General features: G+C 34.0%; 1 protein-coding gene across 4 annotated transcripts; it reads left to right on the top strand.

The window, feature by feature from the left end:
* Positions 1-5,990: 5,990 nt before the first annotated feature.
* Positions 5,991-13,604, top strand: LOC122313530 (spermine synthase-like). 4 transcript variants are annotated; one of them, XR_006243426.1, is made up of 12 exons: positions 5,992-6,302; positions 7,458-7,678; positions 7,784-7,828; positions 8,230-8,306; positions 8,380-8,502; positions 9,700-9,804; positions 9,897-9,969; positions 10,080-10,151; positions 10,671-10,866; positions 11,262-11,391; positions 11,902-12,095; positions 13,386-13,604. XR_006243426.1 is itself a non-coding variant. In XM_043128619.1 (11 exons), the coding sequence occupies exons 2-11, from the start codon at positions 7,489-7,491 to the stop codon at positions 11,998-12,000; spliced, it is 1,110 nt and encodes a 369-aa protein (XP_042984553.1). In that variant the 5' UTR covers positions 5,991-6,253; positions 7,458-7,488; the 3' UTR covers positions 12,001-12,411. The 4 variants fall into 4 exon arrangements, 3 of the variants coding, with proteins under 3 accessions (XP_042984553.1, XP_042984554.1, XP_042984552.1); XM_043128619.1 differs by lacking the exon at positions 13,386-13,604 and having other exon boundaries at positions 5,991-6,253; positions 11,902-12,411; XM_043128620.1 differs by lacking the exon at positions 13,386-13,604 and having other exon boundaries at positions 5,991-6,273; positions 11,902-12,411.
* The last annotated feature ends 1,657 nt before the right edge of the window (positions 13,605-15,261 follow it).

Genomic DNA, 15,261 nt, shown 5'->3' with positions numbered 1-15,261 from the left:
AACAAACAGAGAAGAAGGGGAAATGGCCTTTGATTTTGAGTTGAATCTTATGAAAAACCCATTGCCTTTTCACTTTAATTACAAAATGCCTAGTCCTTGATTTTGACATACCGAATCGAAATTTACATGTTAGCCAAAATGTCGAATACTGGCTGGTATTGACCAAAACGCTCCAAAATGGCCGGTATTTGACCCAATATGAAACGAAGATCCCTCCCGTGCTGGTTACTGTTCCGGCAAAAGATAAATTCTAACCAGTACGGTACAATAATCAAAACTTTGCTTCAAACGCCCAATCTAAAATGTGGCCAGCACACTGTCTTGAGTGTGATTGTGATTTATTAGTACTATTTTGGTAAGGGCACAATATTTTGTCCTTTAAAAGAAGAAAGTATACCGGAAAACAAATTAAAATGATGGACAACATTAGAGACCAAAAAAAGGTGGGTCTACATTTGTCCCATGAACTACTAGGATACAAGGCATGCATGAACATTAGCCTCCCAACACTTGAACGTTGTTAATTTAGTCATTAAACAATGATCATTACTCCAAAAGTTTTCTATGTTGATGACAAATTTCCTTTCCATTTCTGCCATGGTTGCTCTTTTTTTTTTTTTCCTATACATTTTTTATGGAAAAAAGAAAGTACAAGAAGAGGGGATGAGAGATCCTAAAAATGAAATCTAATTGCTCTTGTTCCATAATTTCTCAAATTGCTGTTGAGAAAAAGGAGGATTTTTTTTTTAGACAAGAAAAATGAGAATTTATTAATACTAGAATATGCACTAGAACCGCTCAAATTGAGGTGGTCGATGGAAGTCTCCTCTCTTACATCCTTGAATAGGAGAGCATACAAATGTATATTTTAAAACAAAAATTTTATATGCAGTCGCTTTTATATATTCTTTGTTCACTATACTAATGTGATTAACTCCGTCATTTTTTTAATATAAAATAATTTTTAACCAATCACATTAATAGAGTATAAAAAATACATAAAAGTGATTGTATATAATATAACTCATTTAAAAATAGAAAACATTAGGGGAAACACATAACCTGTGACGCCCCCAAATTCCGTTTGGGATCGGACGGACATTTGAAGTGTCGAGACATGCAACACAAGGTTACCTGCCCCCGTTCATGACATATAAGATGCAATAATCCTAACATGCATCTAACATTATGCAATATTCGCAGCGGATAATTTTTTTCTTTAGCAATACTATGCACCAAACTGAAAAAATCTCAATACTTAAAACATACTTCATACATAAAGATCCATTGAATAACTAAGATCACAGCACTATTCCAAAATAGTTATGATCCAAAAGTACTGGAGATGCAACTCCATCGTACAAGTAGTAATTTAACTACTATATTAACATTAACGACGCACCGTCGTTCAGTCGACTGTGTCTAGTTGGTCAGCTCCTGATCCTCCTTCAGGTCCTGTAACAAGATCTACCATTCGGGGGGAATGGTAGTTGGGACTACCACAGTGAGATTTGATTACAAATCTCAGCAAGTTAACAAAAAACTTCCATACAGACTAATGATGCATGTATGACAGTAAAAGCATAAATGCATAATCAAATTCATAAGTAATTAAAGCATAACTTAGCGTACAACATAGCATAATTGACATAGCTTAAATTGAATCATGAACTGAACTTGACTTAGCATGAATTTGCTCTGAAACTTGAATTAACATGAAAAATACATACTCCACAATTGTTGTGGCCCCATGTATTCTACGTGTAAATACATACTCCACAGTTGTTGTGGCCCCATGTATTCTACACAAACTTGACTTAACATTAAAAATACATACTCCACAGTTGTTGTGGCCCCATGTATTCTACACAAACTTGACTTAACCTGAAAAATACATACTCCACAGTTGTTGTGGCCCCATGTATTTTACGCATCACAATTGTAGTTAAATACATACTCCACAGTTGTTGTGGCCCCATGTATTCTACACAAACTTGACTTAACATTAAAAATACATACTCCACAGTTGTTGTGGCCCCATGTATTCTACACAAACTTGACTTAACATGAAAAATACATACTCCACAGTTGTTGTGGCCCCATGTATTCTACGTGTAAATACATACTCCACAGTTGTTGTGGCCCCATGTATTCTACACATCATAATGTACTCAAGATGAAATGTGACTGGAATACGAAAGGACTGAAGTCCTGACGTAACATAACGTGACTTGAACATAACTTAGAATACATGACCAACTTGAGATAGAAACATTTCGTAACATGGCATAACATATAATAGACAACATATTTAACATGACATACTTGCAACAGTGAATATTACATGACTTGACTTACATGTAATAGATGACATACTTAGCATGACGTACTTGTAATGTACAGTAATACATAACAGAATATATTATGTAACAGATAAAAATTGACGACAGAATAAATTCTGTATAATAGACAATTACGTGATAACTTGGCATGACATGACATATATGATAACACACATACATACACTGTAGTTCCTTTACTTAGCACACATACACAGTAGACTGCTAGTAAGTTAAAAGCTAACTTACTTCGATCTCCGCGTTTCTTATAAAACCTCAAGCGCGATCACGAGGAACTGTAATTAGTGATTCTAAAAGTTAGTACTAAATCACTAATAAATTGAAATATGGAAAATACTAACTTAAAGAGTAAAATTTTCATTTTACTCTCTACATGTAGGAAAATGACCTTTTTACCCATAACTTAAGGATTTTGCATACTAACTCCAAAAGTCACCAAAATTTACATACCTCATGTAAATTTTATCCTCAACTCAAATATCAATTTAGAAAAATTTAAAATTAATCACAACTATTAAAACTCCATAGGGCCGAAATTCTTATATGCTATTTCTATTGATTTTTGTTTCCAACTTGTTTTGATCAACCTTTTGATCTATGACTTATAAATATGTGATCTTCAAACCAAACCATCACATGGTTTAAAAAGATGTCCTAAAACATATATAAGCTTCTAATTCAAGATCACATGGTTAAAAATTAACCAAAACATAAATTTAGCCAAGAACATCCACACTTTGGCTTATCTGAATATCTCTTTACATAAAATTTCATATCTTTGGAACTAACATCAAATATATTCAAAATAATAATATAACATGTATATAAGATGCTTAGGATCTTCCAATAAAATTATCAAAGTCATTAGAATAGGTTTAGACCACCAAAGAGTTAAACTTTCTCAAAACAGAAACTGTTTTTCCTCTTCCAGTTTCTAAGTTTCTAAATCTAAGAAAATATTTCATCAAAACCTTTAATCATGCAAAAATCCTCAACCAATAGTCATATATACATGTTAAAAATACTCCATAAAAATTTCGGACCAATATCTATCCATTAGATTGGTCAAAAACTCCAAACTATAACATATTCTCCAGTTTATCTCCCAGAATGACCTTTCTATAGTTTACACAATATTTGACTGACCAAATGATCTTCAAATGGGGCAAATAAGATATCCATGTAAACTAGACTAAAAAAGGAACAACTTATATGAAGGAGACTTTATGATAAAACACTTACAACAGCTTCGAAATGGGCGTGCAAAAGAACTCCTAAAAGCTGTCCGAGAGAAAGTGTTTGATATTCTTTTAAAGAAACGTGTAAATGAAGATAATTTCGTGGGGAGGGGTGGCTGGAGAGATACTTATGGATGAGATATGGAAGAGATGAGGCTAGAGTGAGAGTTAAGTGTAGGACTCTCTTACCTAAAGTGAGAGTTAAGTGTAGGACTCTCTTACCGGAGTGAGAGTGGAGTGTAGGACTCTCTTACCTATTAATATCTACAAAAATCAACTCAAGATATTTTTACCCAATAATATCCACGAAATTAACTTAAAATATTTTTACCCAATAATATCCACGAAATTAACTTAAGATATTTTTATCCATTAATATCTACAGTTTTGAACAGACGTTTCGCCCGAAATTATGAAAAAGTGTTATTGCGCCATAAGACCTTAAATAACCCTCCGAGTCTAATGGCGTAAACCATAATACATTTTGACACTTCTAACTATCTCCAATAATCAAAAACACTTCTGATATCATAATAAGTAATAACACTAACTATGTAGTTAGCCTAAAACCTATATGATTAATGGATTCGTGAAAACTTATAGACTATTCACGAGGTTCCTAAAGTTAATAGAAATTCCACAATTGAATTTCTAGCGGGCTGTTACATAACCCATAGCACCAAAATAATAATAATAATAATAAATAAATAAAAAAGAAGATAACATTGTATATGGTAATAGAAGGCAGCGGTACTGTAGTGAGAGTTGGACACGAAGATTTCTAGTGCAGAATATATAGAAAAATTCTAAATGTCAATCTTATACTTTTTCACATCATTTAAATATGTAATTATACTCTTTTACTCTTTTTTTTTTTTTTATTTTACATTTCAAAAATTCTAATGTGTTGAGTGTAAATTATAGCATTATACTCTCAAATACAAAATCAAATAAAAAAAGTAATTTAGAAAAAAAAAAAAGAACAAGAAAAATGAGCATAATGCCCATAAAGCTTGGTCCTACAAAAGACACATGGTCAGACCAACGAGGAAAATTCGTATCATGGGCTCGAAGCCCAAGCTCAGTTAAAAGATGTATATTAGATATTTGCAAGAGACGTGCTATATTTGCACAAGGCGGTGGCTACATTTAGGTTTTGTTGGCTTATATAGATGATACAAGATATTTTAAGTAGTAATAAAATTTTAAATTAAGATAAAATAAGATGATTTGTAAAAATGTATTGAGTTTAAATAGTCAAATGAAAAGAAATAATTTTTACTTTTTAAAATTCGATAAAGGGATGGGTCTTACTATTTGAATAACAATTGTGGGTTTACTATTTTACACTGCTCATATATTATTTTCTACTATTTTGAACTGTTAATTTACCATTTCTGTCAATTTTACATTATTCATTTAAGGTTTTTTATATTTTTATACTGTTTATTTCACTTTTTAATATTTATTGAAGTGAATGCTTTTAAAATTTAGAGATGAAATAAAAACACTAAAATGCCGTTTGGATGCCCAATGTCTATGTGCCTTATAACTCATATCTCATCTAGCGGCCATTAAAGCCACCGTCGCATATTGATTGTGGTGTTGCTTGGCGTTGGTGGTGCGGCAGACGACAAGTTAAACAATCTCCTAAAAATAAAATGATGCGTGACTCCTATAATGTGTAGATGCGATTAAAGAGTAGAGATATCAAATTCAATCTTATAGATTGAGAGCATTCATCTGTTGAGAAATGGAAAAGAGTAAGCGTGGAAACCCAAGCGTCCACACCTAACAAAAATTACCTGGACGTTGAAATATACATGAATGGGTAAGCCAGTGGTTGGTTTTCTTACCAACTATCTGACAAAAAAATCATCTTTGAAAGACATAAGACATAATTACACTAAAATCTTTTGAATAAACATAAAGAAAAAAAGGAAAAAAAACAGTAGTCTTTGAATAGAATGGTCTAAAGTGGGACAGACGTACATTATCCCTCTAATCATAGACATTTAGCCGCATTTTCTTTGACATTTTTGTGCAGTCTGAAAGCAATAGATCGATTATCATTTTTTTTTAAATATTTAATTTGATTGGACCAGATCAACCTAAGGTTTGAATACTATAATTGACAATTTAGAAAAGGAACAGTAATTACTAAAAATGGATGTATTTAGAATGGATTTTTTTATTTAGTTTTTATTATTGTTTTTTATACCAGAAAAACCCTTCCAAGGTAGGCCCATTCGAACGTCGCCGCAACTTCTGAAGTTTCGAGAAATATATTGTTTATTCATATATATATATTAGTTTGGTTATCACATGGAAATGAAAAATTTTATTTAAAAGTCGATGTATAATGTATAATTTTCATTTAGTTGACGGGTTTACGTGAAATTTAAAATTAAAAGATATCGCAATACGATGTATTTTTAAATTTTATAAACAAGAATACTATCAAATATCAATCTGTGTGTATAATATTGTCTAGTGTCTACCTCCATTTCCATCCAAACGAAGGTGCGGCTTGAGAGAGAGACTGAGAAACAAGCAGGCCTTCTGTGATCTCTTTCCCGCTCACCCTTTGCCTCCAGGAGAGAGAACTAGGGAGACAAAAGGAAGAAGAAAAGAGATCACTACCATTAACGCCAGGCAAGATCTCATATATAGAGGTTCCATCTCTCTGTCTCCATATCTGAAGGTTTGCAGGATAATTTCTCTGTTTTTTCTTTTTTTAATAATATAATCTCCCTTACCCTGCTTCAGATTCTGACTGAAAAATGAATTCTTTTCCTTTATTTTCTTTTGTATTTTGTTCTATTTTATTTAACCTTCTAATTATACAAGCAGAAGTTATAGTGTGGCGCTTCGGGTTCTGTTAATTGGATCATCTTGTGTTAAACCCTAGTGCCTCAGTTTGGCTCCCGGGAAAATATCGAGGGAAAGTTTTTGCAGTTGTTGCCGTTTGGAATGGTATACGTGTTCGTTTGAATATCGTCGATGCCAGATGATGCTCTTCTTATTTTTCTCAATCGAAAGTTTCTTCCAACCCAAACGGGTTTTTAGGGCTTGTGCTAATTTAATGCGATAGGCATGTGAAATCTGAGCTGAAAATCTGATGCTTTCCGTCTTGATTTTTTTCTTGGTTCGTACGTGGCTTGATATGGCTTTGACTGTAAAGGAAGATGGTTTCATTGTTTTCCGCGCGACAGTGGATTTCCTTGGTTTATTATAAACCGTTGGAAACGAAATAAGACAAGAACTATAATTTTATTCTGAATCTTTTTAACATTATTTGAAACCAAGAAAGTTGAAACCGAGCAAAATTACCTGATAATTTTTTAAGAGGTGTAGGTGATTTTCTTTTTGGGAACGGAGCTTGTGATATTTCTTAAGTTTGGGATATACGATTGCTTGATTTCATGATGATTGTTGGTTCTTTATTTGCTAAATAAAATGTACTTTGGGGAGTGTTGTGATCGATTTTGTTGTTAATCTTATATATTTGTAAATCATATGCATTTGCTACTCATTTAATTTATGATTGCAAGCTGTATTTCCGTTTTTTCTTATGGATTTCGTTATAACTTGCACCCTTTTGCTTGGAATTGTATATTTGATATTTTGCCTGGTGCTATTCCCTACAATGCCATATTCTCTTCATGCATATATACATACATAATATATTATATAGATTTTCTTTTGATGCTTTAATTTATGAACTGTTGTAATGGAGATGAATTCTTGAACTTCAAGGTACATGCTTCTCTTTGTTTTTGTCTGTGCATGAAGGATTAATCCCATTATATGTTCTTGTTTTAAAATTTATATTTTATGGATATATTTTGGTATTTAGAGACTGGAGCTGGAAAAGAAAAAGATAATATATGGAGGGCGGCGCAGGAAGAGGTTTGGAATGCCAGAAGACTATGGATGGGAAGGTGAATAACCGGAATGGCTCAGAGAAGGTTCTCCCTTCTTGTTGTTTGAAGGCTAGCTCTTCAGACCCTGAGCTCGAGGCAAAATGCCATTCAACTGTTGTTTCTGGGTGGTTTTCAGAAACTCACTCTTGCTCTGGTCATTATCTATGAGTTTTTAAACATTTCATTTATGTTTGCTCATACTCCTATGCTCATTGACTGGACTAAATGATATAAACCTATTCTTGTCTTCTTTGTATAGGGAAAGCTGGCAAAAAGGTTTATTTTAACAACCCGATGTGGCCTGGTAGGCATTGCCTTCGAATATGTCATGCACTGCATGGTTCTCATTATTGTATCCATTTCATACATTTTGAGATTGTATTCTTGCAGAAGGATTAAAGCATTTTTTCTTTTGTGAATGTGTGCATTTTTAAATGGCTGGGTTTTATTACATGATTTTGATATCTTGAATTATGCGACCTATGTTATTGTTCTGATATATTTAGATCGCCTTTTTCTCTTTGGGCACAAATGTGGGATCTTTTGTGGTAGACAATTCAGTCACACACCCCTTATACTAGGAAACTTTTATTTTTATTGTTTCTCTATTAATTTATACGTAATTCATTAATGTCTAACTTAATTTAGGGGATATGCATCATTCAGTCATACTAACCAAGCTGATATTTCTTTGGTCATATTTAGGAGAAGCCCATTCACTGGTAGTGGAAAAGGTTTTGTACAAGGGAAAGTCAGAGTTTCAAGAGGTCCTGGTTTTTGAGGTTTGGCATTCTTACAGAAGATTCTTATAATCCTTTCATGTGAGTTGCTACAGACCATTTCTTTTGTTTGCAGTCCTCAACATATGGGAAAGTACTTGTACTTGATGGCATTGTTCAACTGACAGAGAAAGATGAATGCGCCTACCAGGAGATGATTGCTCATCTTCCACTTTGTTCTATTCCATTGCCCAAAACTGTAATTTCTATCTGAAAATCTTGGTTTGTTGCCTTTTCTGTTGATAATATGCATTTTCTGTGCACTGTTTTCTTTTTCACATTCTATGTTTTTGATTTTTTATTGAGTATTGGGTGTATACAGTTCCTAGATGTAAGGTATTTAATACTATTAGATGATGCTGTTAATCTTAACTCCCTTTTATGTCATATAGAAGTAAATTATTAGAACAAAAAACTACAGCATCAGTGCATTGTGATAATTGAAGTTTATGCTTTCATGCGCCTGTATCATTTAGAAACATATTTTTTTTTCATAAGTAAAAATTTATTAATTTCAATAGGTGTAGCCAAGTACACTGGATGTATACAAGAGATATTGGTAACCTGTTATTTAAAAAAAAAAAAGAAAAGAAGATATTGGTGCCCTGTTTGTGTGCGGGAGAGAGTTTCTAACCGAAGTGGGAAATAAGAGGAAAATCTCTAAGTTCTGTTCTGTCTATTCTTGACAACGTAGTGCAAATCCTTTATGTTGTCACAGCTGTGGTCTTAGCAATGTGAGTGATGCTAGTTGGTAGTTAATGCATTGACTGTGGTAGTTGTAATGGTGATTTGGTCGTTGCATGATAAGTTTCGCATGGTACTGTTTTTCTGTTACAGTGGTTGCTGTGGTGGAATGCTGATAGTTTCCAGTGTCCTAGGAGCATATGTTGCTGTAGAATGTTAGTTTTACTTTGCCCCAGTAATAAATTTGGTTGGGGTGCATTTCACTGAATTATACCTTGTGCCATTCCATTGGTCATAAACTAGTTTGGTTACAAAGTGCAGTTTCTAATCATATGGAGAAGAGACAGTATAGGAAGAGCCTTGTATGGGATTATTCAACTATAGTAGACACCAAGAACATTTAGTTCAATACAGTATGGTATAAATATTGCTTGGGCGCTTCATCTGCCATGAGTAGTTTTGTGGGTTTTTTTTTTTCTTCATATTAGTTTTGCTTTCATTTGGAAAACTGGTTCGTGGAGGTAATTCTTGGTGTTTTTTGCTTTCTTAAAATATGTTCAAGGAAAGGTTTTTGGTTGATTGAATATTACTTGATATAAATTGAGAGAGCTCTACGGAGCATCAGGCACCTTTTACTTCTGCTTGATTTGCATTTTGGTTTTTCCTCTCTGTATTGGTATGGTGCTCTGTGTTAGTAAAGTCACTTTTTCAGGTTCTGGTTGTTGGTGGCGGTGATGGTGGTGTTCTTAGAGAGATTTCTCGCCATAGCTCTGTGGAGCAAATTGACATATGCGAGATAGATAAGATGGTAATTGATGTAAGTGGATGATGTACCGTGGATTCTGTGTTATTGCTAGTTGAGATTGCTTCTAGTTAATCAACTCATTGGGTTGTTTTCTTTTCTTTTAGGTCTCTAAAAAGTTTTTTCCTGAGTTGGCTGTTGGATTTGAGGACCCTCGTGTCCACCTTTATATTGCCGATGGTATGCTTAAAATAGTGTCATTGGTTCGTTTCTTTTTCACTTGGTTTCTTTTGAATTGGTGAGTATAAGGCTGTATGCCTCTAGTTGATCCTACTTTGTTACCCTGACAGCTGTTGATTTTCTTCGGTGTGCACCCAAGGGGAAGTATGATGCTATCATTGTTGATTCATCGGACCCTGTGGGTATGTCGTAGTTTCTTTCTCTGTTATGATCCATTTAAAATATTCACAATGGATATACCAATAATAAAAAAAAAAGAAAGAAATATTCATAATGGATTACTGCTGCAGATTATTTTCTGACGTTGATTTCGATTTTTTTTTTAATTTTAATTTTACAAATTTGCCAATAAAATGTTGGTTTTACTGAAATCTGAACTATGCAGTCTGATTGTTTAGGAGATGCTAAAAGCTTTGATTATCTTTCCCCCATCCTCCATGTCCTTTCTCTTAGTATTGTGTTTGTCTGGTCTTATATTAACCAACGAGTAATACTAGATAGAGTTAAGGGTTATGCAAGTGTCGCGCACTCTTTTTGAAAAAAATGAGTAAATATGGAGTTTATATGAAAAAAATTAATTTTTTAATAGCGGATCTCACTCTTTTTCAAAATGAGTGCGCGGTGCTTGCAGAACCCATGACTGTATTTAGCATTACTCCCAACCCGAAACCTTACTCATGGGGTTCTTTTTTCTGATATAGGTCCCGCTCAGGAGCTTGTAGGGAAGCCTTTTTTTGAGACTCTAGCTAGAGCATTAAGGCCTGGTGGTGTCCTTTGTAACATGGCAGAAAGCATGTGGCTCCATACTCATCTTATTCAAGATATGATCTCTACTTGCCGTCAAACATTCAAGGGTTCTGTCCATTATGCCTGGGCTAGCGTTCCAACATATCCAAGGTATTGATGTACTTATTTTATTTTATTTTTAATTTCATACTTGGCATTCCAACATTCTTGATTATCATTTTGCAATTTACTGCCAGTATATTGCCTTTTTCTGCTTTGTTTGTGGTCAAATTGGTAGGCAGTTGCTGAAGGTTAGCTTGTCTCCTTGTTGGCCTGGCACTATCTGAACTTTTGTGTTTGTTGCTTCTCCTAACGAATATTTCTCATAGCATGGAAAGTCTTTTATTGTAATTTGGTTGGACATTTTGACATTTTAGTAAACAATCAACTACAAATAGGTTTGCACTGTTTGCGTAACTGTATTCTTCCAACTCAGTATTCCTATTTGGAATTGCTATGGTTAATCTCATCATCATATTCTTGTGAACTGCTTCTGTGTCATGCAGTGGCGTGATAGGATTTCTTATATGCTCAACTGATGGGCCACCTGTTGATTTTATAAATCCCATCAATCCTATTGAGAAGTTAGAAGGAGCTCTCAAGCATAAAAGAGAACTAAGGTTCTACAACTCAGAGGTAAGATAACTCTGCTTCAATTGATATCTCTTGTACAGCCTACTCTGCAACTTATTCTTTTCATTGAAAAATGTTGACCCCATATGGCTAGTTAGAGCTATATTTCTTTTTAACCTTAGACATTATGAAGGTTGTGACTGCGATCAAGTTTTGGGGGTAAATTGCACTTAACCCGAGTACTTAAAAACCGTTTCTGATAGGTCTTTGATGAATCATTCTAATTTTTCTGCATTCTAATCTATAATCATTATAAATGGAACAAAATTGCTTCATACTAGAATCATAAAGTTTTACATTTTCTTGTGATTGAAATTATTTGCAGTCACTGAAAGCAAAAGGAAAAAAGAAGAATGAAACCCTATTTGCTCATTTGAACACTTGCTTACACATTATGGCTTCAAACTAAATGGCACTGTTTTTGTTTTTTGATCGGTGAACTAGATTTTATTGATCATGAGGATAGGAAAGAGCCCAAGTACATAGCACTAAATGTCATTGTTTTTGTAACAGATGCATTCAGCTGCATTTGCCTTGCCATCCTTTCTGAAAAGGGAGGTGGCCTTTCTTCGTGATTCTCCAATCTCGGGACAACCAATCTGCATTTCCTAGTAGATTTTCAGAGATATAGAATCAGTCCAACGGTGAAAGTAGAGACTGGGTGCTTATTGCACTCCAATAGATGGGGGCCATGACCTGAGCTCAAGGTATTTGTGAAGCCTTTATATTCTATAGCATGTAATATCATTGCTTTCAACAATCAATTTGTGGATGGTAACTTTTGTCATATCATGGATTTTGGCATTGTCATTGTTCATTCAATGGAGTGATAAACCTGCTATCATATATTGAGGGTTCAGAATTTCAGCCAAGGCTGTTATTAATGTTAGTTTTCATGCATTTTACACGGTTATAGGATAACTTGCATGCTACTGTTGATGGCTTCGATCATCCATGAAATATAAACGGAAGTTTAGATTTATTTCTTGATGATCAATCAAAATTTTTAATGTTTTGGATGAAGTCTAATTATTAAATTAAGTGTGAACCTGATCTGTTGTGCTGATAAAAAAAAAAAGTGTGCATCTGATCTGTTCTGAGGCCGAACTGTGAGATGCTAGGAATGGAAGCCCCTTCTTTTTACACATCAGTTTCTGTTTATATGACATCTGAATGTGTTGTACCTAATTTTATGATGCTCTGAGTTGTTGTCCAATGAACTTTGGTTACGTTTCTCATGTTTCTTTAGATCCTAGTACCAAATGTTAAGATGATGAAAAAAAGGCTATTATCAGATAAAAAAAATGGGCTCAAATTTTGGAAATTATCATGTATTCTTCCATATCAAATAATTTAGGCTGAAAATCATTACTCGAGATCCCCATATACTTCTAAATATTACAAGGACAACCCTCAGCCCAATATCTTTTATTTTCTTAGCAAATGGTTATATATTAATTTAAGGGTTAATTGTAAACTCTGTTTCTGTTTTCCCTAGTTTGAAAAAGACCATCTCAGTTTTTGATAATGTCAACATTTATATTTGATATTTTAAAATTTTGCAATTAACTACTTTCATTCATTATTGTCTACTCTTCTAGTTGAGTTGGTAGGGGTCAACAAATCAAAACCTGACATGTGTCCCCTATGGCATGTTAGCAAATTTTTTAAAAAAATATTATGTAATAGAACTTTAAATAGATTTTAAAATGTCAAAAAAATTAAATAAAATTTTAAAATTAACGGAAAAAAGGTTTTAAAAAAGAGGGGATTTACAGAAAGGGGGAGGCGGGCGATATCTGGAAAATGATAAACTTACTTTTTATTTACAATTTGTATACAACTATGTAGAATAATAATGTTGTTTTAAATTTTATTTTTACTTTATTGATGATTTGATGTGTTTAAATATAATATAAAAATATTATTATATTTAAAATTGTTTATAAGTTGTAAATAGGTTGGTGATGTATCATTACCCGTTCACAATTGATCAGTGAAGCAGTCAGTAGCAAACAAATGATCGAAAAATTAGAAAAGGAGAAGGATACGTACGTGAGGCGCACACAAACGTACCAGAGCCCTTCAGGAAGATTCGACTTACGCCAATATTGTTCAAACTAGGTCAGATGAAGGAATCGTATGAAACTTTTTTTAACCAGAAGTTCTTGCTGATGATCAGTTTGAGTCGTGTTATTCCTTTTTGTTTTGGAAAAATATAGTTGCAAACATAATTGTGTACCAATGTTATGTGATTGGTCAAAAAGTAGATTTTATTGAAAATAGTATTAATTTAAATTTTAAGTATGAATAAATTAGTATTAGTACACAGATTAGTGCGTGACTGTATTTGTATGTAGTAAAACTTTTTTGTTTTTGGCTAACCGATACTGGGCTGCTTGCAGTAATACATGCAGGAATGTTTGTTGTAACAGAAAAGTCACCAGTAAAAATTAGCCATCCCGTCCGAGTTAATTAGTGGGATAAGCTTGTGAAATAGCGATATGTATAAAGCTCGTGTGTAATTGGTACATTTTAAGAAAGATAACCATAGGAGCTAAGATTTGCAACCTCAAATAGGCCAGAGCAATAAATGCCAGCTTGCGAAATCAGCAAAGACCCAAGGGAAATGTGGAGAAATATATCATCATAGGGGAAAATAAATTAAGGTTAGGAGAAAAAGAAGAATTTGAAGAATGAAAGAACAGGCAGCAGAAATTAGATCTACTTCCAGGTTCTCTCAACGTAATTAGACTTATCCTGTCTATGACCATGTCGATCGATTGGAGTTGTCAATCAAACATCTTACTCAGTACAACCTGCACGAATAACACGCGCAATATAGTGTATATGAATCGAAGTACGTAGAGGCTGAGGTTTTTTTTTTCCTTCCATTTTCTTTATAAACGAACTATATATTAATATTGATCAACGGTTAAAGAGGAGGGCAAGGACACCAACAAAAATCTATATATATACTACAACAAAGCAGTAAAAAACAAAAAAGAACGAAAATGAAACTGGTTCTACTTAGAAAGGTTAAACAGGTTGCATGTGGAGTTTCAATTTAAGCATTGAGCTTCTCAAAGCTATCTTGATCAGGGAAGTAAGAGTTGACATTAATCAAGAAAGAAGATACTGAGGAGAGCTTCTGCGAGCATGTGGCAGTCAGTACCGTACGTGACCAGCACTAGAGGAGGCAACAACAACGTACAGTTTCGCATTGCATCAACCTGTGCTTTGTTGATTTTCTTATGTTTAAGAAATTTATTGACCATACAGGAGACGAAGCAGATAAGTATCCTTAGAACGAAAGGCACAGCTGCTACCAGGGAGATGAGACGAAAATTCCTGGTTTCATCAGGTGTAAAGCGAAAAATAGCCGCTGCATAAGTCCCAGCCATTGCAAAAGTGGCAACTAAAACTTCTAAGAGGAAAGGGTACCCAAAAGTAAGGGATAGTAAGAGAAAGGTTGAGGACGAAAAGGTCAGGGTATTACATGTCAAGGAAAAATAATAGGAGACCTTCCGAGAAGAGAATATAGATCTTCCCGGGACGCGTCCTTTGTCATCATCTTGCCAAACTCCACCGGGAGGAGTGACTCCGGCTTGGAAGTTCACCGCAGCAATCAAAGCAGTCGCCACCAAGAGAACATTTCGGATATCAGCATCTGGCTTCTCATGCCCGAACCATGGCAGGGTGGTTGGTATAATAAGGTTTTTGAGGAATGTTTTCCAACACGTACGCTTAGTACAAGAATTTATACGTTCACGTTCATTAGTGGCCATGTCTCAACTCACAAGCAAAAAGAAGAAAGCTTTTTTTGTCTCCTATATAAATTTTTAAGTCGTGCAATCAAACGCCTAGCATGAG

The sequence above is a fragment of the Carya illinoinensis genome, chromosome 6 (assembly GCF_018687715.1).
Source record: "Carya illinoinensis cultivar Pawnee chromosome 6, C.illinoinensisPawnee_v1, whole genome shotgun sequence".
Lineage (NCBI taxonomy): Eukaryota > Viridiplantae > Streptophyta > Magnoliopsida > Fagales > Juglandaceae > Carya > Carya illinoinensis.
This window is presented reverse-complemented; position numbering and strand designations above follow the sequence as displayed.

Coding starts and splice junctions, on each gene's coding strand:
- LOC122313530 (XM_043128619.1), top strand. CDS start 7,489: ATGGAGGGCGGCGCAGGAAGAGGTTTGGAATGCCAGAAGACTATGGAT. Junction 8,307..8,379: donor AAGAGGTCCTGGTTTTTGAG/GTTTGGCATTCT, acceptor TTTTGTTTGCAG/TCCTCAACATATGGGAAAGT. Junction 11,392..11,901: donor TAAGGTTCTACAACTCAGAG/GTAAGATAACTC, acceptor TTTTTGTAACAG/ATGCATTCAGCTGCATTTGC.